The sequence below is a fragment of the Trachemys scripta genome, chromosome 3 (genome assembly GCF_013100865.1).
Source record: "Trachemys scripta elegans isolate TJP31775 chromosome 3, CAS_Tse_1.0, whole genome shotgun sequence".
Lineage (NCBI taxonomy): Eukaryota > Metazoa > Chordata > Testudines > Emydidae > Trachemys > Trachemys scripta.
In genome coordinates, this window is record NC_048300.1 from 192,334,979 (window position 1) to 192,361,395 (window position 26,417).

General features: G+C 49.6%; 1 protein-coding gene across 3 annotated transcripts; it reads right to left on the reverse strand.

Moving 5' to 3' along the window:
• Positions 1 to 2,241: 2,241 nt before the first annotated feature.
• Positions 2,242 to 22,810, reverse strand: XKR5 (XK related 5). Of its 3 annotated transcripts, XM_034766694.1 has the most exons (8): positions 22,532 to 22,810; positions 21,674 to 21,761; positions 19,754 to 19,937; positions 14,088 to 14,269; positions 11,549 to 11,758; positions 10,585 to 10,754; positions 9,596 to 9,707; positions 2,242 to 6,175 (listed from the first exon to the last, which is right to left on the reverse strand). In XM_034766694.1, exons 4-8 carry the CDS (start codon positions 14,203 to 14,205, stop codon positions 4,878 to 4,880), a joined length of 1,908 nt encoding a protein of 635 aa, XP_034622585.1. In that variant the 5' UTR covers positions 14,206 to 14,269; positions 19,754 to 19,937; positions 21,674 to 21,761; positions 22,532 to 22,810; the 3' UTR covers positions 2,242 to 4,877. The 3 variants fall into 3 exon arrangements, with proteins under 3 accessions (XP_034622585.1, XP_034622584.1, XP_034622586.1); XM_034766693.1 differs by lacking the exon at positions 21,674 to 21,761; XM_034766695.1 differs by lacking the exon at positions 22,532 to 22,810 and having other exon boundaries at positions 21,674 to 22,451.
• Between the last annotated feature and the right edge of the window lie 3,607 nt (positions 22,811 to 26,417).

Below are 26,417 nucleotides of genomic sequence, written 5' to 3' on the forward strand. Positions count from 1 at the left end.
CAGGCAGCTGCTGCACAGGGAACTTAGGGGAGTGGGGAGCTGATGGGGGGCTGCCGGTCCACCCTGTTCCAAGCCCCCACCAGCTCGCTGCAATGGGCTGCTCTTCCTGCAAGCAGTAGACAAAGCAGGCGGCTGCCAAAGGACGTTAGAAGGGAGCATTGCACAACTTTAAACGAGCATGTTCCTTAATTGATCAGCAACGTGACAACGAAACAACATTAACTGGGACGACTTTAAATGAGGAGTTACTGTACATATAAATAATAAACAAGGGCGAGAACTTTCAAAGCAGCCCAGCTCCTACTGCAAGTCAGGGGGAGATGGGTCCCTAGCTCCCACCTGTTCCTTTGAAAGTCTCCCCAGTAGCAAGATGCTGGTGAAGTGAACTCCAGCCTGACCCAAAGCAGAATCCCCTGCGTGGCAGAACCATTCACACTGTACAAGCCACAAGGACAAAGTATATCAATGCTGTAAAAGGGGGCAGATCTCCAGCTGGAGTTGGATACCAACCTCCTATGAATCCCACGGGGGAATTATAAAGGGAGTTCTCTGACGAGAAAGGATGGTCCAGCAGTTAGGACAGGATTCTAGTACTTGGGACATGAGCTTTCAAGTCCCTGCTCTGCCACTGACTTTGTGTGAGACCTTAGGCAAGTTACTTAGCATCTCTGTGTCTCAGTGTCCTACCTGTAACCTGGGATACAGTGCTTTCCTAACGCCCAGGCCGTTGTGTGGAAACATACTTAATAGCGTGTAAGGCAGACATTAGGGTCAAGGGAGCTATAAAAGTAGCTGAAATAGAGTGCATCGACTCATCTAGGAAAGCCAGGATATTCTGAACTAAGGCAGAAACACTGGGTCACAGTCACCCCTGCTGGGATGAAATTGGCTTACATGCATTAACTCCCTCTGGGGTGTCCCTGGCAGTCGTTGCACAGAAAATCAGTCAATGGCTGCATTATTTAAATACAGCAGAGCTAAGCTAGAATCCGGCTTACCTCCAGCTCTCCTTGCTTTTGTCCAGCTGAGGACGGTTAATGTTGCCACACAATATGCGTGTTGGCTTTTTGTTTGAAGGTCCAGCTGGGCCTGGAATACAGCAGACCTCTTACATGCAGCTTGTCACACTTTCACTAGATTACACAGTTCAGCAGGGGGGATTTTAAGCATCCTCCTTATGGATCCTCTCTGTGAAATAGATATGATGGCAATATCAACGAGGGGGAGTCTAGTAGGGCTAAGTGACTTTCCCAAGTTCTCACCCACATTCCTACCCCTTACTGACCTCCAAGCTCCCTTCACAGTGGCTGCAGGCACCCACCTTGGCTTTGCCTGCAACTAGAGCAATATGCTCCCCCTCGGCCCCCAGGGAGGAGCACAGGCCTCTGGCTATACTTAAGATACTCATCTGGCTCCCATCACTCTAGTAGTATCTGAGCACTCTAAACGCTAAGGGTTGTACTGTTATCTCCATTTACAGATGGGGAACTGAGGCACTGAGAGACTAAGTGAGTTGCCTAAGGCCACACAAAAAGTCTGTGGCAGAGAAGGGAATTGAACCCAGCTCTCAAGCCCTAGGCAAGTGCTCTAACCCTGGGGTTGATTCTCCATGCTTCCTTAGGCTGCAGGAGATGCAGCCACACCCATTTCCATCACCCCTCCATTTCATTAGCCTGGTTGGGCAGGGGGAAGTTGTGTGATGCAGGAGAGCTCCCTGCAAAACCTCCTTTCTCCTCATTGAGAGCGACTCTGGCTGAACGGTTCAACATGGTCACGCGCGCATTTCCTTTTCTGGGGCAAAATGTCAGCGTGAGAACGGCTGAATTTCTCAAACAAAAGAAGGTTGTTTTGCGAAACCAAACCAAACCAATCAGCACGTATCAAAAATGGACAAAAATAAAATGGAATCTAATACCTGAGCTTGTCTCAATATTGTTTTCTGGTTTTTGAGCCTGCTCTAACCAGAAATAAGACACATTGAATCAAGGCGGAGACCTTCATTGGCTATTCTAGGTGCGACTCTTTTGTGTTTAGGGACAAATAACTTTTTTCCTCTTTTCTACAATGGAAATGGAACGATAGTGTATTTGCATCAGAGCTGCCGTTAGTTGTTGTTTGCTGTAAAACTCTGCAGTGGCTTTGTTTTCCAAAGGTGAGACAGAGCAGCCCAAATTACATTTTTGGGGATACATTTTGTCCCTTGAGTTAACACAACACATCCAAAAATTCAGACAGGATTTGTTACTTTTCGTGGTTTTTAAAACACCAGTCAGTCAGAGATACTGTCCAAGGTAAAAGCGTAATAAAAGCTGAAGAATGGAGCCACTACTGCGCCTCCATAATATATCTGCTGATGTAGCTAGTGAGATTAGAACTCACTACAACTGTCCCTTTCCATACCGAGCACATCCAAAATGCTATTGTATAGTCATAAAAAAATACAATCCCGAGTTAGTTACACTGGAAACTAGCTTCAATGTGACATTAGCACCCAAGCGTTAGTTAAATACATGAAAATCCATCTTGTGAAACCTGCCCAACTAGGCATGTCCAAGCTGTTAAAACTCAATCAAAATAGAGAAGGCAGCTTTTACTGATTGCTCGCCTGGTCAGTAAATCACGGCTCTCCTCCTTGGCAGCAGGCCATGTTAGCGGCACAGCAGGACAATTCTGCCAGGTGTAGTCAATACGAGTGGGATAGCGCTCAAAGACCAATGTGACTTCACTTCTTTTGTTAAACGAGGAAGGAAATGAATTTGCCTGGGCTTGAAATAAATGACTCCAAACATTATTGTTCTGGCTAAGCTAAGAAACGCCCAATTCCATCCCCACCTGTTTTCTGTTCCTGCTTCAGCTGGGCTGGAGTCACTGCCTGGAACTGACAAACCATCCATTTTAACGGAATGCTCAGACATAGCAAGGACATTTTGGGGGGCCTTTTATTCACCCTGTTCTCTGTGTCTGTCTCTGCGCTGGATACTGGCACACTACAGACTGTGAGCCAAGCCAGCAGCTCGCTGAGCAGCCCTCTGAGCTGTAGTGCAGTGTGTCCCTTTAAGGGCACGCGTAGGTGCAGCCACCCCTGCTCCAAGGCTCAGCCCCTCAGTTTCCCCCGACGGATCACGTGACCAAGCGGGAAGTCAGCCCTGGTTTGAATTGGGGGCAGGCAAGCTCTGTGCTCAGTCTGGGAGACAGCAGGATTGAAGCAAGATCTGGAGTGAAGCCTTCCCTAGGGAGCGGGGAAAGAGGCCTGGAGATGGAGCAGTTGGGTGGAGGACTGCAAGAAGGCTGGAGAGAAAGCCTGAGCAGAGGCCAGCGTAGGAAGCGGCTCTGTGACAGGCAGGATTCTGCTCCTGATTTAGAGTATGTCTACACTGCAGCTGGGAGCGAGTCCCCCAGCTTGGGCAGGCAGACTCACGCCAGCTGGGCTTCAGCTAGTGCGCTAAAAATAGTAGTGTGGACACTGCGACTTGGGCAGCAACTCAGGCTCTACTGGATCTGAGCTCACGTGGCCAGCCTGAGTCTCCACTGGAACCACAACGTCCACACTGCTATTTCTAGCACCCTCGCTCAAGCCGAGCTAGTGCAAGTCTGTCTACCTGGGCTGGGAGCTCACCCAGCTGCAGTGTAAACATACCCTGAGGGGCTTCAGCCTGGAGTAGAAAGAGGAGCGTGGCTCCTTCATGGTGCCACCTGGAAGTGGAGGTGAAAAAGTCCCCTGGGGGCAAAGGCCTCCTGAACCCTGCAGCAGGGATTGGTCGGCCCTCCCCACCCTAGAAGGGAAGATCACGGTGCCTGGTTGTGAACTCGTGTTTGCCCTGAAAGGGAAAGCCTCTGGCTTCGGGCAGAGTTCAAGATACAAAAACCACCCAGCCAGCAGCTGTTCCTCCAAGGTGGGGAGAAGCAAGCAGCTGGGGAAATAACCCTCTGGAAGGACGGCTGCTAATGGCCAAGTTTCAAGACGTTGTCACAAATACGTAAGAGGCCCCATGCTTTAGTTGCTTAGTAAGATCTTTAAATGCCCGATTTAACATCTGTACCTTCCCTTTGCTGCAGGCAGCAGAGCTAGGCCATCGTAGAGGAGACAACAGTTCCTACTGCTGCAGCCTCAGCCCTAGAGTCAGAGCCAGGCAGAGAGGGTCTCTGGCATTCGTCGTATCCGCTGGCATTGCTAGCATGCTCTGTGGAAGACACTCGGCCCGTTTTCCATCAGCCCCCCCTCCTTTCCCAAGCAGTTAATGCATTAGAAAAACGTTGGCACTTTTGCTTTGATGCACGTTTAAGCTGTAAAAGTGACTGAAAATCATGTCTGGTGCTGGATATGCTCTCGTGCCCGAGCAGCGGAAGATTCTGTAGCCCAGTGTTAGTCCCCCGAGACAGTCCCTTGCCCATTCCAGTGAATGCCTGCCATCGCAGGATTTCACATCTAATGGAACACCCCTCCTGGCCCACCCACAGAACCCCAAACATACCCAAGTACTATCGTCACAACCTCCGTTAAGCAGCAGAATCGTTGCCCCACTACTTACAGCAGGTTCTGCTACTGCCAATTTACTATGCATCATGTCCCCAGACTGCAGAAGACCAGGGCCATTTCAGATGGAGCAAGCGCACAGCTCCAGAGTTGGACTCTAGCGAGAGTGATAAGAGACAGCACACAACTGGGGAGCTACTCTGCATGATACAGTACGTGGGTGCAGGAAGGAGGAATCTAGCAACGTACCCCCAGCAGGAGGAAAAGGTTAGAGCTCCAGACAGACAAGAACTGGAGCTGTATGCTCCTATGGAGACTTAAGAATAAATTATTAACAAGATGTCAGAGGACTGGATTGGACACCAAACACACGGCCCCAGCTGGTTAATTTAGTCTCACTCCATTACAATTGCTCCATCAATCCCGTCAGTTTCGTCCTCTCCTTTGCCTCCCTCAACCTGCAGTCCTGGCTGGGGGGGTCAGTCTTGGGAGTGGATGTGTAGCACGGTTCCTCAGCTGGCCGTAGTCTCCTCTTCACAGCAGCAACCCAAGTCCCAAGGGACGTGGTTCCCCAGTGGTGGCACTGTGCCTGCTCCGTGAACTCCGAGGTCTCCTCGGATGAACTCAGTGCACTGCACTGACTGGTGCAGCAGAGGGACGGACGGCTCTGCAGAAAGCCAGGAGTGCCAACGCCCAGGATTGGACTGATATTAGCCATGGTAATGGGGAAGCCCTCTCCTTTACCTACGATGTTGTCTGGTACAGGCTTGAGCCTGCTGTCCTCCACCAGCTCCACAAGGCCATCAGCCACACAGCTGGCTGCTCCCCCACCTCCGTTCAGAGATGCAGTGGCCTCTGCATTGGCACTGAAGTACAGAGTTGGACTCTCGTGCATCTGAGCTGTCCCTTCTGGGTGCTCCACAACAGCTTCCAAGTCAGTGCTGCCGTTGGCACTGCTGTTTGGAGTCAGAGGAGCAGACATGCCTCCCGCTTTGTCTGCCTGAGCTTCACGTCTGCTCGTCGAGTCTGTGCAGTCAGGTGCCTTTGGTGTTGGCCTGTGCTCCTCTTGCAGGGTTGGCATTGTTCTAACAGAGCACATGTTGTGTTCGCTGCTTGCTAGAGTGACGTAAGTAGTCTCCTTCTTGCTCAGGCTTTCTCCAGTGCTGTTCTCTTCTGCCTGAAGTCTCTGTCCTACCACTCTGGCTTTAGGGGTTCCAGGGCATTTTCCCACCAAAGAAAAGCCAAATTTGGTCTTCGGCCCAAGCATGGCACTGCAGTGTTTGCTTGCCACCCATCCTGAAGGGTAAAGCTCCCCAATTCCACCATCTCCAAAGGCTGCGTTGATCTTGGACATATCCCCAGTTTTCAAGGCTAGCTTTACCAACAGCCAATGATGATGGTTCACCCAGGTGTCTTTCACAGAAGTATGACCGTCAAGTTCTCCAAGTGAGATCTCACTGTGTGCTCTAGAAGCAGGCCTGGTATGCACCACCTTCGAGACGTCTGCATTTGAAGAGACAATGTCCCCCTGACCTGAAATTCCAAAGCTCTCCCCAGCTTCGTTTATGGACCGGAAAGTGGATCCTTCTGTCCCGTTATACTTTGCAGCTGTGATGCTGCAAGATTTCTTCAGGAAACTCTGCCAGATCTCTGTGGATTTGGGGTGTAGCAGACTGTAATAGATGACCAGAGCCGCAGAGCCTGAAAGAAAGCAAAAAGGAACAACACCTCACTGTGGCATATAGTGCAAAACAGTTAGGAATACTGATGTGATTAGGTATCCAAGCAGTAGTACCATTGCTGATATTCAGTGGTACTCAAAGTTTTTGAGGTAGGGTCTGTTTTACAATTTAAGCATTTTCAATTGCTTATATAAAGGACGCCACTGTGGCTGTGTCATGGGGAGGGAAAACGCACCAGGAGTTAGATGCAATCCTTGCTGCACGGAATCTATCCGAAGAATGCTTCTGGGAGCATCAATACCACCTGCTAGGACCATCACTCGACAGGTTCAAGTGCAGAGATAAGCTATCCCTACGTATTGGGAGATGATATGTGGGGGCAACCATCCACCTAAGACAAGGATCCAACAGGAGACTTGAGCAGAGCTAAGCATCTCTGTACCATCGCTACCTAGTCAGAAGAGATGTCACTTTGTTTTAGACCCAAATTTAGCACTTGTTCAATGCAGACTTACTGCTTGCCAGTGGAAATTATTCCAGAGTACTGACTCATAGAATATCATGGTTGGAAGGGACCTCAGGAGGTCATCTAGTCCAACCCCCTGCTCAATGCAGGACCAATCCCCAGACAGATTTTTGCCCCAGATCCCTAAATGGCCTCCTCAAGGATTGAACTCACAACCCTGGGTTTAGCAGGCCAATGCTCAAACCACTGAGCTCTCCCTCCCCCTTAATATTTTCTTTAAATCAGACTGAACTGCTTCTATGACTCTCCCAGCGTTCCAGCCTTCCTGTTGTGCTGCGGGGTGTTCCTCATTTTATTAGGGCCACCAACGTCCTTTGTCACTGGCAGATTGAGGTTAAGAGCTTGTGGTTAGCAGAGGATGTAGGAGGACAAGGCGTGGGTGGCCGAATAGCAGCTCAAAAATAAGAACATACGTCACTCCTGACGCCAGTCCAGAAAAGACTTCTGCATCAGGTTCAGGGCACAGCCATTAGGAGGCCGGGAAGAGGGTTGTGTGAAGATTCTGCAGAGCTCAGTATGCAGAGAGACGGTGTTAGAGCAACACCTGGGTTGGAGGCCAGACGCCAGCAGTGTAGAACAGGAGCTGCTGGGATCCGGGGTTATATTTCTGGAAATGGCATTCAGAAAACAAGCTGGTGGAAGGGACAGTGGATTAGTGGTGCCATCGCACAGTGAAACAGCAATACGGAGCTGCTTCTGAAGAACAGCTCCTTGTCTGCCCAGGAATAGAGAGACCCAAAGGAGACGTCTAGGGCAACATTTTCAAAGGCTCCTAAGTGACTGAGGTTCTTTTGAAAACATTACCCCCAGACACTCTGAAAAATAAAGCCAAGGGCGGGAGAGAAGTTACTGGAATCAGTTAGACGGCGCGATTCCCTCTGAGCCTCATCTTGATCAAATGCAGGATCTGCTCAGTGCCAGATAGAATACTGCCCAAGTCCCGGCCGCTGGCATGAGTTGCAGTGCATGGAGTGATGACGGGGGGCAGGGAAGAAAAACAGCGACGGTGGTTTAGTGAGGAGTTAGGTGCTTGATGCTTCCCCCCCCTCACAGTAAAGGAAACAACTTACCAAGGAGATCCTGACAAGGTTGGAGCCAGGCTCCCTCTACAATGGAAGGGTGCGCAACTTGGAGAGCGGGATGGGGGGAGGAGGCAACTGGCAAATCCCCAAGGGTCAGCAAGGAGAGCCGAGCACAACAAAGCGGATAGAAGGACAGCCATGGGGTTTCCCTACCCACAACCCTGCCCATGGCAGCTGGTCCCTCCTGAGGTAGGTGGGAGGGGAGCGAGCGCATTAACCTTTCACCACTATGGACTCGGGAGTCACAGCCTTGGAGAGAGAAATCCACTCATGGCTTCAATGGCTGCTTCCCAGCTCTGTCCTCTGCCCCTCCTACCCCGACTCGAGTCCCAAGGTCACTGCATGCCTGGGACAGTCTCTTGGGGGTGGAGAACATGTTGTGGAGAAGCCAGTTCCCCCACCCTATCTACGCAGGTGGAGAGAAACACCAGGCATTCGCTGAGCTGCAGTAAGTTACAATGGGGAGGATATTGTGGAGAGCAGGCACAATGCGAGAGAATCAAGGCTAACGTTTTCCCGTGCAAGTTACTACATTGTTGCAAAGGGATAGTCATGCCCAGCATCCTTCACAATGCAGGGCCACATTCAGTCCTCAAGCGCATGCACCTGACTGAATGGGAGCACGATCACCCACCAAGGGCCAAATCTGGTTCCTGAAAGAGGGGGATCTCCCCCCACCCACATTTCTACATAGTCCTTCATCAACGTACTCTCAGCCAGAAGAAAGGAACACACCTTAAGAAAACCAATCTGTCTTGTATCCCTATTCATTTCACTGGCAAGAGTTTCCGAACAGTGATCCTCCATACTACAGCACCACCAACCCCAAGTGCTCAAAAATCACAAGTCAGGCCCGCAAAATAATGAGACTTTTTTAAGCCAACCATAGCATTTGCTTCCTGGTTTCAGGGCCTTCAGAGTGCACTGAAGTCACGTTTTCAAGCATCCCTCTGCTACCTGAGGGCTAGGAAGTCACCCTTTTAAAAAGGGAAGGCCAAGATCGACTCCATGTTAGAAACCAGGACGCAGGTGGTCTGGCCTACCGTCAGAGCAAGGGGGTTAGATCTAGTGTGCAGGCGTCCAGGCAGGGAATGGAAGCGAAGGGTTGGAGCTGGCATTTACTCCCACATACCGGAGCCAGAAGGCTGAGCCAAGTTGGGGCCAGGAACCAAAGCTAAGGATCAGAGTCAGGGTTGAATATCAAATGCCAGAGCCAAGGGTTGAGCCAGTCAAAAGTCGGGGGCAGGGTCAAAGCCAGGGTTGGTCAGGAGCAATATGAAAAGGCAGGAATCGGGGAGAGGCAAGAATCAGGCATGAAACAGGATCAAGGCAGGAGCTGGAAGTGAGGAGAAGGTCAGGAGTGGAGCAGGAATCAGCACCAGGCTTAGATCAGGGTTACAGGAGACAGACAAGAGCAGGGTCCGATGTGGCCGCAGCAGAAAGTCTTCACAACAGGTTGGACGGCCCACTCGGTCACTTCCTGGCTTAAGTAGCAGATGTGAGCCAATCAGGCGGCTGCAGGCCTTTAGTGCTCCGACAGAACTTCCCGTGGGGCCTGACTTTCCAAGTTCAGCGAGATGATGCTTTGCCTATCTCCCTTGGCTGGCCCCGAGAGAGTGTCAGTGATCCAGAGACCCCTGGGTTCTAGACCTGCACCCTCGGATCCTCCCAATATGACTCCAGGAACCAGAGCTTTTAGAAAAGATACCGACCCTCATGAGAAAATTGTGAGAGCTGGCAACACTATTCTAGGCAGGTTCTTACAGTGCTCTCATCAGCATAGTATCCGAGCACCTTCTGATTCAGAGCGTGAGAAAGCAATAGAGCTTACCAATCACGAATCCAGCCATCACAGCCCCTGTCATAAACAGGCTCTCCCGCCGCGCCCCCTGCAGGAGGTCTGTGGCCAACATCAAAAGGAAGATGTTCTCTATCAGCATTATCTGCAGGGCAAAGGAAAGACAGCTGTCACTCAGAGCTGCATGTGCGCCAACTGGTTGTAGACACGGCTCCTACTGTGGAGGGAGTTAAATGACACACATGAATAAGTTCTAAGCTTTACCTATTTATTTTGCTCTCACTTGCTATCATACCCTGAGCTCCCGCTACCATTCTGGCCTTCTCCCCCACGTAGGTTTTGAATAGAAGTGAAACACGGCTCTTTGCTTGTGAAAATAAATTGCAAGTTTTTATAGTACCTTTTCTGTGCCAAAGCATCTCCACACACCAGCAACATGGAACGGGTTCAGCACAGATCTGAGAGCAACGCCAGACACCACAGAACCAGCAACGCGCATGTGTTTCCCACGAACAATAATAGTAGCAGCCTTTATTGTATTTAGAAGGATCCTCCCAGGGCTGCCGCGCTGCACCTTTCATGAGCGCTAAATTCACTTAATCTTTATAACCTCTTCGATTCTAGGAAAGTGTATCCACTCCAATTAGCGTAGCAGGATTTTTCAAGTGGAACTGATGTTGCCAACATAAAAATGTAGCTATGCAGGCTAAACTAACGGTAGTCAAATATCATGCCCCAAGGGAGAGACTGATCATTATAAGGGTCAGAAAGTAAGTGCCACCCCAGGGAGCACTGCTGTTAGAAGCAGGAAATGGGGAAATGGCTCACCGGAAGCATAAGGTGAAGGTCACTGCTGGAAACCCGTTACTGTTTATTATGGCCAGACTCTATGGGCTCCATTGTAGGACACACAGAAGCGGCCACGGCCCTTACTGCACAGGTCTTACGGTTAGATTAGTTCTTAATTGTTTTTGTTGTTAGTGACTGTGACTCTAAGAGCCAAGAGGAGACCAAGCACTTACCGCATAAAACACAGCCACTCTGTACCTGGAGGGGCCAGCTTGGAAGTTAATGTAGCAGAAGATGTACACGGCCCCCACCAGGAAGTTGAACAGTCTCCAGTGACAGGAACTCGCTATGATGTCAGTTTGCTGAGACACCAGCCAGAAGGACATCACCAGCCAGTGAGCACCTCGGCGGGGAAGGCAGAGAGTAAAAAGCAAATTAGCTGCTGTTGTGAGCTGAGGGTGGGAAGCTAGCAAATCTCACAAGCATCAGCAGTGAGGGACCACTGGCAAGAAACCCTGAAGGTGGATGGAGAAATCAGATCATTGCCAGGATCGACGTGCAAAGGAACTGACTCTCTTCCTTACACCGTGTCCTGCGGGGCAGCACAGGGAAAGCTTTGCCCGTGTTGTACCAATCCTGGATGGGAGAGGGATTGCGGACCCCAGAGCTGTCAAGCCAACACTGATCATGAGCTGTGTATTTACTGAAAAGAACAGAGGAACCCTGGATTCACTGACGCCGCAGAGAAAAATCTGCAGCGCTGAGGCTCAGAGCCTAGGTCAATGGATTCGGGCTTGCAGGGCTAAAAAGAGCAGTGCCAACATTAGGGCTTGGGCTGGAGCCTGGGCTCTGAAACCCAGCGAGGAGGAAAGGTCTCAGAGTCCGGGTTCCAGACCAAGTGGGATTACTCTACTATTTTTAGACCTGGGCCCCAAGTTTACTGACCCAGATTCTGAGACTGAGCGCTGTGGGTCTTTCTTTGCAGTGTAGACATGATTTAGTTGGTGTTGGTCCTGCTTTGAGCAGGGGGTTGGACTAGATGACCTGCTAAGGTCCCTTCCAACCCTGATCTTCTATGATTCTATGAACCCTTCTCAGTGAGAGAAACAGGAGAATTACGCCACCTAGTGTCTGTTCACAACAGGGGACACAGGAGACTATTAACTGCACAAACACGCACAGGAAATCTCATCTTACCTGCTGCGACAAAAACCCAGACAGGATAGACTCTGGCAAAGAGCACCAGGGCCACGACCCTCGTTCCTAGCATTCCTGTCCTCCACAACAACTGGCACAGGAGGGCCGCTGCTGGCATGTAGAGATGACCTGGTTTCATTAGGCATGTAAAGTGGCTGTAAGAGACTAAAGACCAGGAGAGGGAGAGCAGGGACAGTCCAGCACTCACACCTACAAATGAAGGAGGAGGGACATTATTCAAAAGGCACCATGAGGGGTCAGAAATCCACGGCACCTGCATTCCACAGGACAGATGGTTTTCACTCCAGCTGGAGCACTTGACCAAATGTTCCTCTGCTGACCTGTGTTTGTTCTCCACTAAACCCTCACCTCGATTTCTTTCCTTCCCCAGTTATCAGTTTTATTAGGATTAAAAGTATCTTTTGCAACAGCCATTAAAAGACCATCAATCCACTGACAATTGTTCTCATGCTAATACACACCAGTGCATCAAGCACACCTTCTTATTACTGGCAGGATACTGGGCTAGGTGGACCTTTGGTCCGACCCAGTATGGCCGTTCTTATGTATGGCCTATTTCATCAGTACTGTCACAACTTCAGTGTAACTGCACCTCTATCTCCTCACCCATGGTCCAGTCCAGGGACGCCCGGTCAGGTCTCCAGCCATCACCTGTCTCTGGGCCCTCAGTTACCACGCAACTCCTTCTGAGCACGTGTAACACTGACAGACCCCGGTCGTCGTCAGGCAGAATCAAACCTGGGGCCTTTGGAGTTTAGTGCATGAGCCTCTACCGCAAGAGCTAAAAGCCACTGGCTGTTAGCTAAGGCTGTAGAGCAGACCCATAATCTCTCTCTCTCTCTCTAAGTGGTCTCAGCGCCACTAGATGGGACAGAACACCACCCCCAGGAAGTGTGTGGGTTACACAAGCACGTCTATTCTTAAGGTAAAAGCATTACAGAAAAAACATAATAAAAATAATACAGATTTAAAGCCACATGAAACATACCAGGAGTCACCCATCCATCTTATGGGGCTCTCATAGGCCAAAGTCTTTCCAACCCTTCTGCAAGGGTTAGTCAGAAAGAAGCCCCTTTCATTCTTTTATACCAAAAACCCTTTCTTTGTTCCCTAGTCTCTGAAAAACCCAGCCTGAGCCAGTCTAGGAGGCAACACCCCCCCCCCCCGAACTGTTTAGTCTCAGTGACTCGCCTTAACCCCTCCCTGCCTCCAACCCTAGTTTTAGTTCCTGGAGGCGCTGTGGGTACCCCTCCTCTATGGACTAGAATACACTCACACAGAAACCATTCATAAATGTAATACAATGGCCCTCCAAAGATACTGCCTGCGATTGCAATCGCTCTCACAAGTATGTTCCATTGCACACCTATGGGGAAACCTTTGTGTGTGAGAGAGGGACTCCTAGCATTTGTGGGACTGATAGCCCTGGATAGCTGAGTCTTCTATTCCCGCACACACACATAAACACACACACACAGTAGGAATACCACAGGCAGTGGCAGGGCAAGTTTATCCCATCCTCCCATACTCCTAGTTTGGAGGAACCAGCAGTTCCTCTAGTAGGGTGTTTCTAGTACTGAATTACAGTGCGACCATGGGCAACTCACAACGTTTCTGTGCCTCAGTTTCCTATTTGCAAATCAGAGCTGACACTTGACCTTTATAAAGCGCTTGGAGAGCTACATATGGAGAGTAGTAAGCACCATGGTTATTAATTCTTCATGCTCATTCAGTCTGTGGCTTCTCTCGTAACTGTCCCTTAGCATCAGCAAGAGTGACTTCTCTCCAATGGGCTGAGAACACTCATTTTATCTTTTCAGTGGACGATCCTCATGCACCTGATCTGGATTCGAACCTGCCAGGGAAGTGGAATGCTCCTTCTATACAAGGAGAGAGGCTCTCTGTGCCATTGCAGGATAATTCTGAATTTTTGCAGGGCGATGAACTGGATAGTCCATCTCAAACGGCAAGGATTCTATGCCTACCCCAAGATCAGTCCTCAAGCCATCACGCACCCCAGTAAACCTAGTGATTAACTCCTCCAGAGGTGAGACAAACACGGGCCTCCCGACAGTCCTCCATCCTGGCCACACATGGAACCCAAATTCAATTCCCCGTTTCTCTGCTGCGGCATGAACTGGCCGCTGCGCTGCTGAAAAGCAGTCATACTGCAGGCAGATTAAGGAGCGAAGAGGGCACGCTCTGGCTGTTCTCTGTCAGAAGGAACGCATCCACTGCGTGGGGGTCACAAGAAAACGGTTGGGAAAAGATGGGGAACCGTTGAGAGAGAGGAGAGACACCAGCCTTTGCTGCTAAGAAGCGCAAGAGGCTAATTTTTTAAAAGCACCGTTCTGAATATGTTTTTCTCCAGTTAGTCTGCAATATGGTCCTTCATCCTGAAAGTCCACTCCTGCTACCTGTGCCCATCTACCCTGGGAACATTAGAAGACACATACATTAGAGGACACATCTCACACATACATCACCTTCCTTCTACATTTAAAGACTCCCCACTTACCTGGGACAAGGCCAGTCGGTTCCACCGCTACGAAAACGTAGCTCTGGAGCAACAGGTGGGGCAAGGTCTGCAGCAGGGCTTCCAAGAGCCGCAGAACTGACAGGTCCCCCAGCTGCATGAGGAGATCTCCAGCAATGGAGCTTCCTCCAGCCTTCGCAGCTGTCCACAGAGTGTCCCAATGCCTGAAGGAGTACAAACCACAATCAGGGCTCTTCGAGGCAAAGGACCTGTGCCTCATTCTGATCCTACTTCCATCAACTTGACAGCGTTACTCTACTGCTTTCAGCAGTTACTTCTGATGTACACAGGTGTGATCTAGAGCAGTGGTTCTCAACCAGGGGTCCGGGGCCCACTGCAGGGCTGTGAGCAGGTTTCAGGGGGACTGCCAAGCAGGGCTGACATTAGACCTGCTGGGGCCCAGGCAGAAAGCCAAAGTTCCACCACCTGGGGCTGAAACCCGGGGCTCCAAGTCCCACCACCTAGGGCTGAAATCAAAGCCTGAGCAACTTAGCTTCGCAGGACCCCCTGTGGCATGGGGCACCAGGCAATTGCCCTGCTTGTTACCTCCTAACGCTGGCCCTGGCTTCTGTATGCAGAAAAACAGTTGCTGTGGTACGGCCGGGCCGTGGAGTTTTTATAGCATGTTGGGAGGGCCTCAGAAAGAAAAAGGCTGAGAACCCCTGATCTAGAGGAGAATCAGGCCCTTTGGACCCTGTGCAGTCATTTCCCCTTGTGTAAAGTGATAACATCCTGATCCAGGGGCATTTTACACCCAGCGTCAATGACTACAAATGGCTTGAAGTAGTGGAAAATCAGGACTCTTGGCTTCATGCTTCCCTGTAAAGCACTTAGCACGTTGCTGGTGCTAGACCCGGGATCGGCAACCTTTGGCACGCAGCCCATCATGGGAAATCCGCTGGCGGGCTGGGATGGTTTGTTTACCTGCAGCGTCCACAGGTTCGGCCGATTGCAGCTCCCGCTGGCCGCAATTCGCCATTCCAGGCCAATGGGGGCTGCGGGAAGTGGCGGCCAGCACATCCCTCGGCCCACACCACTTACTGCAGCCCCCATTGGCCGGGAACAGCGAACCGTGGCCAGTGGGAGCTGCGATCGGCCAAACCTGCGGACGCTGCAGGTAAACAAACCATCCCAGTCCGCCAGCGGATTTCCCTTACGGGCCGCATGCCAAAGGCTGCCCATCCCTTTGCTAGACAAATAATTCTGAGCAGAAATTGTAGATGATAAAGTTATTAAATACACACACACACTAATTATACACACACCCTTGAGAGTTCCCTTCCAGTCGCTCTGAGTGCATTACAGTGCATTACAGGTGCTCCTCCACCTCCAGAGCCACTATTTGATCCGGTTCAATACATGAACTTTAGCTAATCTGTTAACATTGACACAATTTTAATCAATGACTTGTTACTGATACCCACCAATGTAATTTATGTCACAACTTGTAATCTTTTAGAGGTGTTTACTTAAGGTAAATACTGGGGTTTTGCAATAAACCCTATGCACACAGTAAATATAGCCATCTGGCAGACCGGTCCTTAGCCAGAGAATATTTAGTTTTATACTTCAGGCCTGTATAGACATTCATAACAGAGACACTGGATTTAATGAACTAGGGAGGTAAAATGTTAACTGGTTAACTGGTAAGCAGTAGTCTTACTGGGTAACCGGCTTTAACTGTTAACCCCGTGCCGGTGGCTGCAGCGACCCCATGTTGCCCATCTGGCCAGAGCAGCCATGCCTGCCGGATCGGCCCCAGCCGCTTAATCAGTTAACCATTTAAATGAAATATTTTTAATCGTTTAAACGGTTAAATTTTTCAACAGTATTTACATCCCTAGAATGAACATGAGTGTTGAGAAACCAATAACCCCTTCAGTGCCATTATGAAAGGACAGTGCAAAAATTGACAAGTCCAAAGTTTAGCCTTCTTCCTCCAACACCCATCTGTTTGCAAAGGTTTATACAATGGGTGTCTCCCCGCCATGCAACTAGAGTCCTAATCCCTCAGCACAAGGACCAGTCAGCTCTACAACTGTGTTGCACCAAGGCCCTGTCTACACACAGAAATTTTACTAGTTCAACTAAAGGTCAGCTGTTAAATCAATGCAATTACAATGGTGGAGCGCTGTGCGTGCACCAAGTTGTTTTCATGTGGCTCTATTTGAATGATTAACAGTGTCCCCAAATTATGGCATCTCAAAGGCTTTTGCATGGTTTGTGACCATGGTTAGGTCTCACCTACATTACAAAACGGAATACTTTTGTAACCAGTTCCCTAGACTAAGTAGTTGTAATACAGATGTGGTTTGGTCATTTAGTTCATTCTTCTCGCAGTGTGGAGCACCATCCCCTGCAATTTATTCTCCAATACTTTGTCCAATCTAGCTGTAAAAGAGCTCCAACAGGTGGTGCTTTCACCACCTTATTTCACACCCTCCTAGATCTCATTTGTCAGGTAGTGCTCTAGTTCAACCACAAGTTATTGGGCTAGACCAGGGGATCTCAAACTGCGGGTCGGAGCCCTCAGGGGGTCGCGAGGTTATTACATGGGGGGTCGCGAGGTTATTACATGGGGGGTCGCGAGCTCCACCTCAAACCCCGCTTTGCCTCCAGCATTTATAATGAGTTAAATATATAAAAAAGTGTTTGTAATTTATAAGCGGGGGGGGGGGGAGTCACACTCAGAGGCTTGCTATGTGAAAGGGGTCACCAGTAAAAAAGTTTGAGAGCCTCTGGGCTAGACGCTGGAATCGCTGGGTGAGATTCCATGGCCTGCGTTATGCAGGAGGTCAGACTAGATGATAAGCCCATCCTGGCCTGAAAAGAAATCTGTGACAGTTTCTCCCCAATCATCTGCTAACATTATTAAATGTAACTGCATACGCTCAAGGGCAGAGATATGGAGACAGCTTCCAGTTTCAAACTTCTGAGGGTGACTAATTGCTTTAAGAAAAGCGCAATGTGTCCTTTGAGATATCCGTTTACAATAGCACTATTATACACTTTATAGAAGCTTCACAAACCGACAGAGGAAACATTATTGAATTAAAAAAAAACCTACACACATTATTGGCATTAATCACAAGTTACATATAAAGGGCAAACAAATTTTGTGAGCATTAATCGAGCATCTTCCACTCCCCTTCCCCACCTCCCAATTTAATCTGGACAAAATCTGAAGGATTTTTAGGGTCTTCAATTAAAATAAGAACAAAAACAAAGCAAAAAAACCTAGACAAATAAGCCTTCCTTTCAACAACAGGAATAATGGACAGTCCCTAGGACTTTTTTCCACTACTTGGGAAAAGAGAAGCATTCTCAACTAGTATCATCATATTGGACCACTCAAGTTGAATAACAGCATTAAGGGTGTGATGTCTTTACATGTCACCAACCTGCCAGAACATGTCAGCTTTCCCATCATCTTACTCTCAGGTCCCATCTTCCTCCATACAGTAGAACCCCTATTTGATTATTCCCTATTTTATGGGGGATTGACTTCTTCAAACTGAACATCTCAAGATTCCAGGAGGTGTGGTGCATAGGTTAATTCTTTAATCGCTCAATGATAGTTTATATAACGAATGGTAACAACTGGATACAGTGTGCTTGATTTTTCTTTGAGGGAGAGAACTGCATCTCATCTTTGCCACCAAATATCTTAGTCTTTTCAAACCTGGGAAATGTGGTCTAGATGAAATTATTATAAGATGGGTGCACAACTGGTTGAAAGATTGTACTCAAAGAGTAGTTATCCATGGTTTGCTGTCAAACCAGGACGGCATATCTAGTAAGGTTCTGCAGGTGTCAGTCCTGGGTCCAGTACTATTCAATATTTTCATTAATGACTTGGATAATGGAATGGAGAATGTGCTTATAAAATATGCAGATGACACCAAGCTGGGAGGGGCTGTAAATACTGTGGAAGACAGGATTAGAATTTAAAAAGAACTTGGTCTGAATTCAACAAGATGAAATCCAACAAAGACAAGTGCAAAGTACTTCACTGAGGAAGGAAAAATCAAAAGCACAACTATAAAATGGGTAGAGCCCTGTAGGGATACAAAATTTATATCTGCAGATGCAAATATCCACTGATATAAAGTGGCAAAAAAGGAGTGCATCAACGGAAGGGTAGCAAGACACAGGAGGAATACTTAAGTGGATCACAAATTGAGTGAGAGTCAACATGATGAGGTAACTGTCCCTCTCTACTCAGCACTGGTAAGACAGCTGGAATACTGTGTCCACTTCTGGGAATCACACTTAAGGAAAGATGTGGACAAATTGGAGGGAGTCCAGGGGAGAGCAACAAAAAGCTCAAAGGATTAGAAAACTTGACCTCTGAGGAAAAGTTAAGGTAACTGGACATGTTTAGTCTTTTGGAAAGAAGACTGACGGGGGGAACCTGATAATCTTCAAATATGTAAAGGGCTGTTATAAAGAGGATGGTGATCAACTGTTTTCTAGGTCCACTTAGATAAGACAAAAAGTAATAGGCTCTATTTTCAGTAAGGGAGATTTAAGTTAGCTAGGGGGAGGGATAGCTCAGTGGTTTGAGCATTGGCCTGCTAAACCCAGAGTTGTGAGTTCAATCCTTAAGGGGGCCGCTTAGGGATGTGGGGCAAAATCAGTACTTGGTCCTGCTAGTAAAGACAGGGGTCTGGACTCAATGACCTTTCAAGGTCCCTTTCAATTCTAGGAGATGGGATATTTAATTTATTTTATTTATATTAGGAAAACTTTCTATTAGTTAGTAGATAAGATCTGGAATAGACTTGCAAGGGAGGTTATGGAATCCCTGCCACTAGAAGTTTCTTAAGAAGAAGTTGGACAAACACCTGTCAGAGACAATCTAGGTCTACTTGGTCCTGCCTCAATGCAGGGGTCTGGACTTGATAGCTTCCTGAGGTCTCTTTCAGCCTGACAGTTCTATAATTCTATGTTGGTTGAAGGATTAGAGTCACACATAGTGGTAGAAAGATGGTTCAGACAACCAGTCATTTGTGAGACCAATGCCCATAAAATCAGGGTTCTACTGTAATTAGAAACCAGGCTAGCAACTTTCTAGAAGACAGTGTCTACACACAGTTCTGTGGTTTGAAGTCTCAGTGTACCATAGGAAAATCCTGATCCTACACTGCAGAACGAGACACCTAGCACAGGGGTCGGCAACGTTCGGCACACGGCTCGCCAGGGTAAGCACCCTGGCGGGCCGGGCCAGTTTTATTTACCCGCTGACGCGGCAGGTTCGGCCGATCGCGGCCCCCACTGGCCGCGGTTCGCCGTCCCGGGCCAATGGGGGCGGCGAGCAGCGGCGCGGGCGAGCGATGTGCTGGCTGCAGCTTCTCGCCGCCCCCATTGGCCCGGGACGGCGAACCGCGGCCAGTGGGGGCCGCGATCGGCCGAACCTGCCGCGTCAGCGGGTAAATAAAACTGGCCCGGCCCGCCAGGGTGCTTACCCTGGCGAGCCGTGTGCCGAACGTTGCCGACCCCTGACCTAGCACAACTCCAATGGTTCTCCTTGCAACATAACACACACAGGCACGCACACACTTTCCATGCAAAGTACATATATTTGTCCTCAGAAGTTTAGACCTCAAGCCTCCTAGTGCTTCAAAAGCTCTGAGTTGTTTTCTCACCGCTTCCAAATCCCCAGCTGCAGCACGTGCACAATCACCAGACAGCAGCAGCCTCTGTGCCCATCTGCCCGGAACCAAGAGAAGCTGAGGAGCTGAACTATATAGTCAGGTAGAAGCAAGGCAATGGTCAACCAGCACCAGAGATATCTGCCAGAGAGAAGATAATGGACGATGGTGCAGACCCCTGAAAAAGGGAAAAGAAACAATATGATAGATTACCTCTCCCACCTGGGCTCTAACAGTGTACCAGCCTTTGTGGCCCAAATCACATTTGCCCACAAGCATCATCACTCTTTCTCCCATGTCACTTCTTAGGCCTGGGGCAAAGCTCCCCATAAAGATCCATAGAGGCACTACATTCAACTCCTTCAAACTCACCTCTCCCACAATAGCTACACAATGCTCAGCAACGGCTATTTATCTCCTGTGCTGTGACCTCTGTTTGTTACACTGAGCATAAGATCTCACTGTTACCTTGTGCTCCCTTAGTCTGTATCTTTTGCATCCATTTAGTGCAGGGATCGGCTACCTTTGGCACGCGGCCCATCAGGGAAATCCGCTGGCGGGCCGGGCGGTTTGTTTACCTGCAGTGTCCGCAGGTTTGGCCGATCGCAGCTCCCACTGGCTGCGGTTCGCAGTTCCAGGCCAATGGGGGCTGCAGGAAGCAGCGTGGGCCGAGAGATGTGCTGGCCGCCGCTTCCCACAGATCCCATTGGCTGGGGACGGTGAACCGCAGCCAGTGGGAGCTGCGATTGGCCAAGCCTGCGGATGCTGCAGGTAAACAAACCGTCCCATCTTGCCAGTGGATTTCCCTGACAGGCCGCGTGCCAAAGGTTGCCAATCCCTGGTCTACAGTCTTATATTTAGATTGCGAATTCTCTGGGTGACCGTCTTTTTCGTTGTCTTGCTTGCACAGCACAGGGGCCCTGATCCATAGATGTGGCCTCTAGATGCTACCACCATACAAATTAATAATAAAAATAAGTTCTCTGCTCTTAAAGGAAAAGAGGTTCAGATTAGGTTTTCAGTTTGGGCTCAACTCTATACAGAGAGAGGTTTTTTCCTTCCTTAACACTTTTGTAATCTTATTTCTAAGTGTTGGTTAATGTGTAACATAACTATGCATGTTAGCAAAGGATAATTTGTAAAAAAGATGAAGTTATGTGTGCATCCAGCCTAGCGGTTCTCAACCTATTTAACACTGTGGGCCACATCCAATACTACCTCTATGGTCCTGAGGATGTCACATAGGCCGCAGCTGTGTACTGACTGGGCTGCAAGTTGAGAACCACTGATCCAGCGCCTGGCACAATGGGGTTCTGCTCCATGACTGGGCCTCCTAGGCACTATGGCATTACAAATCACAAACAGATACTCTCTCCTCAATTTAACCAAAGCCTTTTAAACACATAGGGACTTGTTTTCTGGAGGGTGTGTGTAAAACAATGAGTAAAATGATAAATAACCCAGAGCGCTCATAGTAGACTGCACAGTGCTTCACCCAGGGGGTCAGCCTTATTATCCCCGAATTAAGGGAGCAGGAGAGTGGAGTGACCTGTCTCAGGTTTAGCAGACCAGTGGTAGAGGCAGGAACCCAATCCAGGTCTCCTGAGTCCCAGTCTAGCGTTTTATTCACATAGGCCACACTGTTCCCTCAAAGAAGTAGCAATCCTTTCTGTCTGCCCTTTCGTTGTTGTCATCTGCTGTCAGGGATGGATCTAGAATAGCTCAGTGGGACTCCCAGGAACGGCTCAGGCCAATCCAGATCCGAACTTCCCAAACTCTGGGCTTGCTCAGGTCCAGGATTCTGGCATAGGACAGTCACTGAAAATAAGGGAGAGCTGGGCCTGGGACCCTCCCTAGCTAGCAGCTCTGAGCCAGGGGCATCAGCCTGCCCAGGGTGAAGCTTCTCCCACGCACCTGCCTGCTCTGGTAGGGACCCGGTAGGGTTGCAGATTCAGGTTGGATGCATTCCTGGAGGTTTACTGATTTCATCCCATGCCATAACCTTTCATTAAAGAATCATCTTTAATTCCTGGAGATACAAGGACCATCCTGGAGGGCTGGCAACCCTTGCAGCAGCAGCTCCCCCCCCCCCCCCCCCGGGGCAGCCTGCAGAGGAAAGGGGAAGGCAGCAGGATTCGCGGAAGAGCCCAGCACGCAAAGGGTTAAAGATTTTAAAAACGACTCGCGCGCTCAACCAGCAGCGCTCCCCTCCTTGGTGCGCTGCAAGGAAACGGCCGGAGCCGGGCCCGATCCTGCACCGGTGCCAGGGGCTCAACCCTGCACGCTCTCCCCCGGCCCCTCCGTGCAAACCAGCCCTGCCATGTGCATGCTCCACGTGCAGTCGTGGGGGGGGCGGGGGGGACAGCACAGTTGCTCCGCAGGTCACAGCGGCTGCTCGCAGGAACGGGGCTGGGGGAGGTGGGGTGCAGCTTGGTCGGGTGCCCGGTGAGTGTGTGTAGTTCCGCTGGCGAGTTGCATGCAGAAGGGGTGCAGCGGCGCAGTTACCGGGGTGCCCACTGCGGGGCGGCGGAAGCAGCTCGGGTGGGGGCGCAGCTCCGGTGTGTAGCTCCATTGATTAGTTGCAGGCAGACGGGTGCCGCGCGCGAGGGACATGCAAGTATGTTGGGGATGCGCAGCCCCCCCGGTTAGTTGCAGGGACGGGGGTGCAGGCAGCGCGGTTACACGGGGGCATTGCATTGGCGGCCGGGGGCGAGGGGGTATGCGTGCAGCCCCGCTAGTTAGCTGCAGGTCCCGCCGGGCCGGGAGACTCACGCGCGCTCTGTTCCGCCGCCAGCAGCAGGAGCGAGAGTCCCGCGAAGGCTGCGCGCATCCTCCTCCTTCGCCCGGGGCGGCCCGAGCCCGGCGGCGCCCAGCTCCGGTGCAAGGACTCCGGAGCAGCCCGGCTCCCCTTCAAGGACCAGCCGGCGCCCGCCCAGGGCTTTGCCTCCCGCCTTTGCAATGCCAGGGAATTCTTGGGGGGTCGGTTAGGCGGGGGGCAGCAGATGCATTTGCAGGGACTGGCACTGGTTCCCTGCCAACTTTCTAATGGCACAAACCCCAACAACTTTGTTTTTGCCCCGCCTCCTTCCCGAGACCCCGCCCCTTCTCCAAGGCCCCGCCCCTGCTCACTCCATCCCCCCTCCCTCAGTCGCTTGATCTCACTCACCCTCACTCACTTTCACTGGGTTGGGACAGGGGATTGGGATGTAGGCTCCGGACTGGGGATGAATTCAAAGCAAAAAGGTTTCTCTCACCATATGCTTACAGCAGTCTGGTTGGATTCCTTCAGCCACGACCACTCCCCCAGTTCAATAATGCTTCCTTTGTCTTTCAAACATTATTGAGGCCGTAAGTAGAGATGAGGGAAAAGAGGTGATTTTGAGCCCCGTTCCTCATTTTTATATCTTTTCATCCTCTTTGAGAATTATCTCCAGCTGGAGTTCTGGTGACATCCAGTCTGTTTACATGGGAGGTAAATTTGTCCTTTACACCCTTCCGCTTGCCAAAGAATGGCCGCTTAACCAGGTGATAGTCCATTTGATTTTGTTGACACATACAGTTTGCCTTGACAATAATGATCAGCAAATTATGAGTTTTCAAATGATACTTCACAAGGCATGCTTTGTACAAGATTTTTTATAGTTTTGTAAAAAGGATGAACATGAGGGTACAGACTGTCATATAGGCCCATAAGCCTAACGTCAGTACCAGACACATTGGTTGAAACTATAGTAAAGAACAGAATTATCAGACACATGGATGACCATAATTTGTTGGGGAAGAGTCAGCACGATTTTTGTAAATGGAAATCATGCCTCACCAATCTATCAGGATTCTTTGAGGGGTCAACAAACATGTGGACAAAGGTGATCCAGTGGATATAGCATATTTGGACTTCAAAAAGCCTTTGGCAAGGTCCCACACCGAAGGCTCTTAAGCAAAGTAAGCAGTCCATGGAGCTTCGGGGACCTGAAGCATTCCTCTCACAATATATGTGAAATTCAGCTTTTCTCATTTTTTGGCCTTGAGAATCCATAAAGATTTTTCCTGTGCTCATGCACTGAACTGTCCGTGAATTACTGAGACAATAACACACTGTTTTATGTGTGCTTGCAGGTCCCTCAACCTCAACTGGCCATTGTACTTCGGCAGCTCGGGCACACGCCAGCAGAACCCTGCGTCTTCATTTCATCCTGGATCGGTCGAAGAGGAAGGACTTCCGTGATGAAATTATGGTTGACAATCTGGACAGGGCCAACAAGCAGGTGCAATATCAAAGAGGGAAGGATTCACGGCAAGTTGAAAGAACAGGCAGGCTGCAGAGCTTGAGGACAAAATAGCACTGCGGGAGCTGACACTTGCATCTTGGTTCCTGAAACAGGAATGTGAGTTGAGTGAGGAAGACAGAGCGCAGTGGAAAGTCCGGTTTGAGAGGCTGCTTTCACTAATGGCCACTAGAGTGCAGGATCCTGCATTGCCCACTCCACAGTCTGAGTCCCCTCCATGGTACCATGCGCTGCAGACCAGGAACACTTTGGATAATTCCATGGTTGGTGTGTGGCCCATGCAACCAGGACTTAACAGTAGCTGGACAGGGCAAATCTCCCCCACTGCAGTCCTCCACCCCCATCCAGACCCTATTCCCCCAGCACACATCCACCCCTATGCTTGACCCCCTCCTCCCTGCAGACTCCACCCTCCAAACAGTGGCACCCAGTGCATGCTAAACGCACATGAACGAGAAAGCAGAACATGCCAGAGGACTCGCAAACTTAGGGGATTGTTTTGATGGCACTGGTTTCACTGTTTACACCAGGCAATGTTTGGTTTATGCATTTTGTTTTATTACTGGTTTTAGTGTTGGTTTAACATATAAACTGTACACCAGCTGCCATTAGAACACCAAAACAGCACCTCTCTCTCTCTATAATACATCCGTATTCACAAATAAAGGCTTTTATTTAATTAAGAAAATGTATTGCCATTATTACATCACATTATACAATGTGTATTTCGAATAATAAAGATAAACACATGGTAAGGCACAATAGGGAAATTATATCCAAACACAATCTCTCAATACGTCTATGTACAAGAATCCATAAAGTAAATGCACAGCCCCCCCCCCATAAACTGTCATCTCATGCATAAGAAAAATTCTGCATACGGTTTCATAAGCCAAGGCAAAAGAGATATGCGGGGTCCTCTAGGATAATGGGGACAATAGCTCCATTTATGGCAATAGAATAGTGTCCCTGGTTGTCCATGAATGTAGACTTCTGATGGTAGGAGAACCCTGGCATCATGAACTTTTCCAGCACAGCCCATGTTGGTGTCCATAAATTGGCATCTGTGGTCCATGGGGACTTGCATAATACTGTAGTATGTTGTGGTTTATGTACTCATGTGCTCCTTGAGGAGGGCAAACGATGGGCACATGAGTCCCATCAGTAGCCCTGGCACAATTTGGAAACCCCATTTTCTTAAAACCAGCAGTTACTTCAGGGATATTATGTATTCCTCCCACCTGTGGGTAAATCACACGTCTGATTGCCTCCACAGCCTCCGCCACTACTTTACCCACAATTGACTTTCCAACCCCAAACTATTTAGCAGTGAACTCTTAGCAGTCTGGGGTAGCCAGCTTCCAGTTGGTTATAACAATCTGCTCACAAAACTCCAGGAATATAGCTTTCTTCATGCAAACGTTCTGGACTCTGCTGGTCATCCCAGATCCGCATGACAATGTGATCCCACCAGTCTGTGCTTGTAGCACTGCTCCAGAAGTGCCAGTCCATGAAGGGGGCATCAGCGGCTATGCCGAGTGTCATGAAACGCATCATCCAGTTTGAGTCTGCCATGTCTGTATCGTCCCCCACCTGCTCCATCAGGTGCCTTTGGTGGGCCAGAAAACATTGGCGAAATGTCCACCAGCATCTCAGGGAAGCTCTGCTCATTTCCTGAAACAGAAGTGAAAGCACAAGCAAGAGGAGCTCTTGAAATGGTGACTCCTCCATGTTGCTGGCTACAGTTGCTGGGAGCATGCAAACTAAAACGATGGCTCGGCAGGATGTGTTGGCAGGCTGCGATAAATTCCTGTAACAAGCAGGATGGACAGGCAAGTTTTCCCCGGCACCATGAACAAAAGTCTAGAGCGGACACATTTCGGGAGCGTGCTAGGAACTTGATATGGTTGGTTGGACTCGGGACTGTGTACTCCAGTGTGGATGTTGGAGCCCCAGTGTGGGGCCCGGTTTCAAAAATTCTTAACCTAGGGTCACCAATCAGTGCAGATGCTCAAGCCCGGGGCTTTCAAACCCAGGATCCTCAGACTCGAGTCCCACTACCCTTGGGTTCACACTGAAGTGTAGATGTACCCTTATGCCTATGGCCCCAACCTCAAATATGCACATATGGCTGTGCGTAATCCCATTAGAAATGATGAGGGTACTCATGTGCAGAAAGTTAATCGCACAAGTCTTTGCAGGACTGGGTCCTAAGTCAGCACTTGGCCCCAAAACAGGTAACAACCTCCAAGTGGTCTCATATGTTGCATCTGCTTAAAGCTGGCACTACCCCCGACAACAAAACCACTATCCCCCACCAACATGGACTCATGCCCAGATCACACTGAGCAAAGCAACAACTAACATATGTG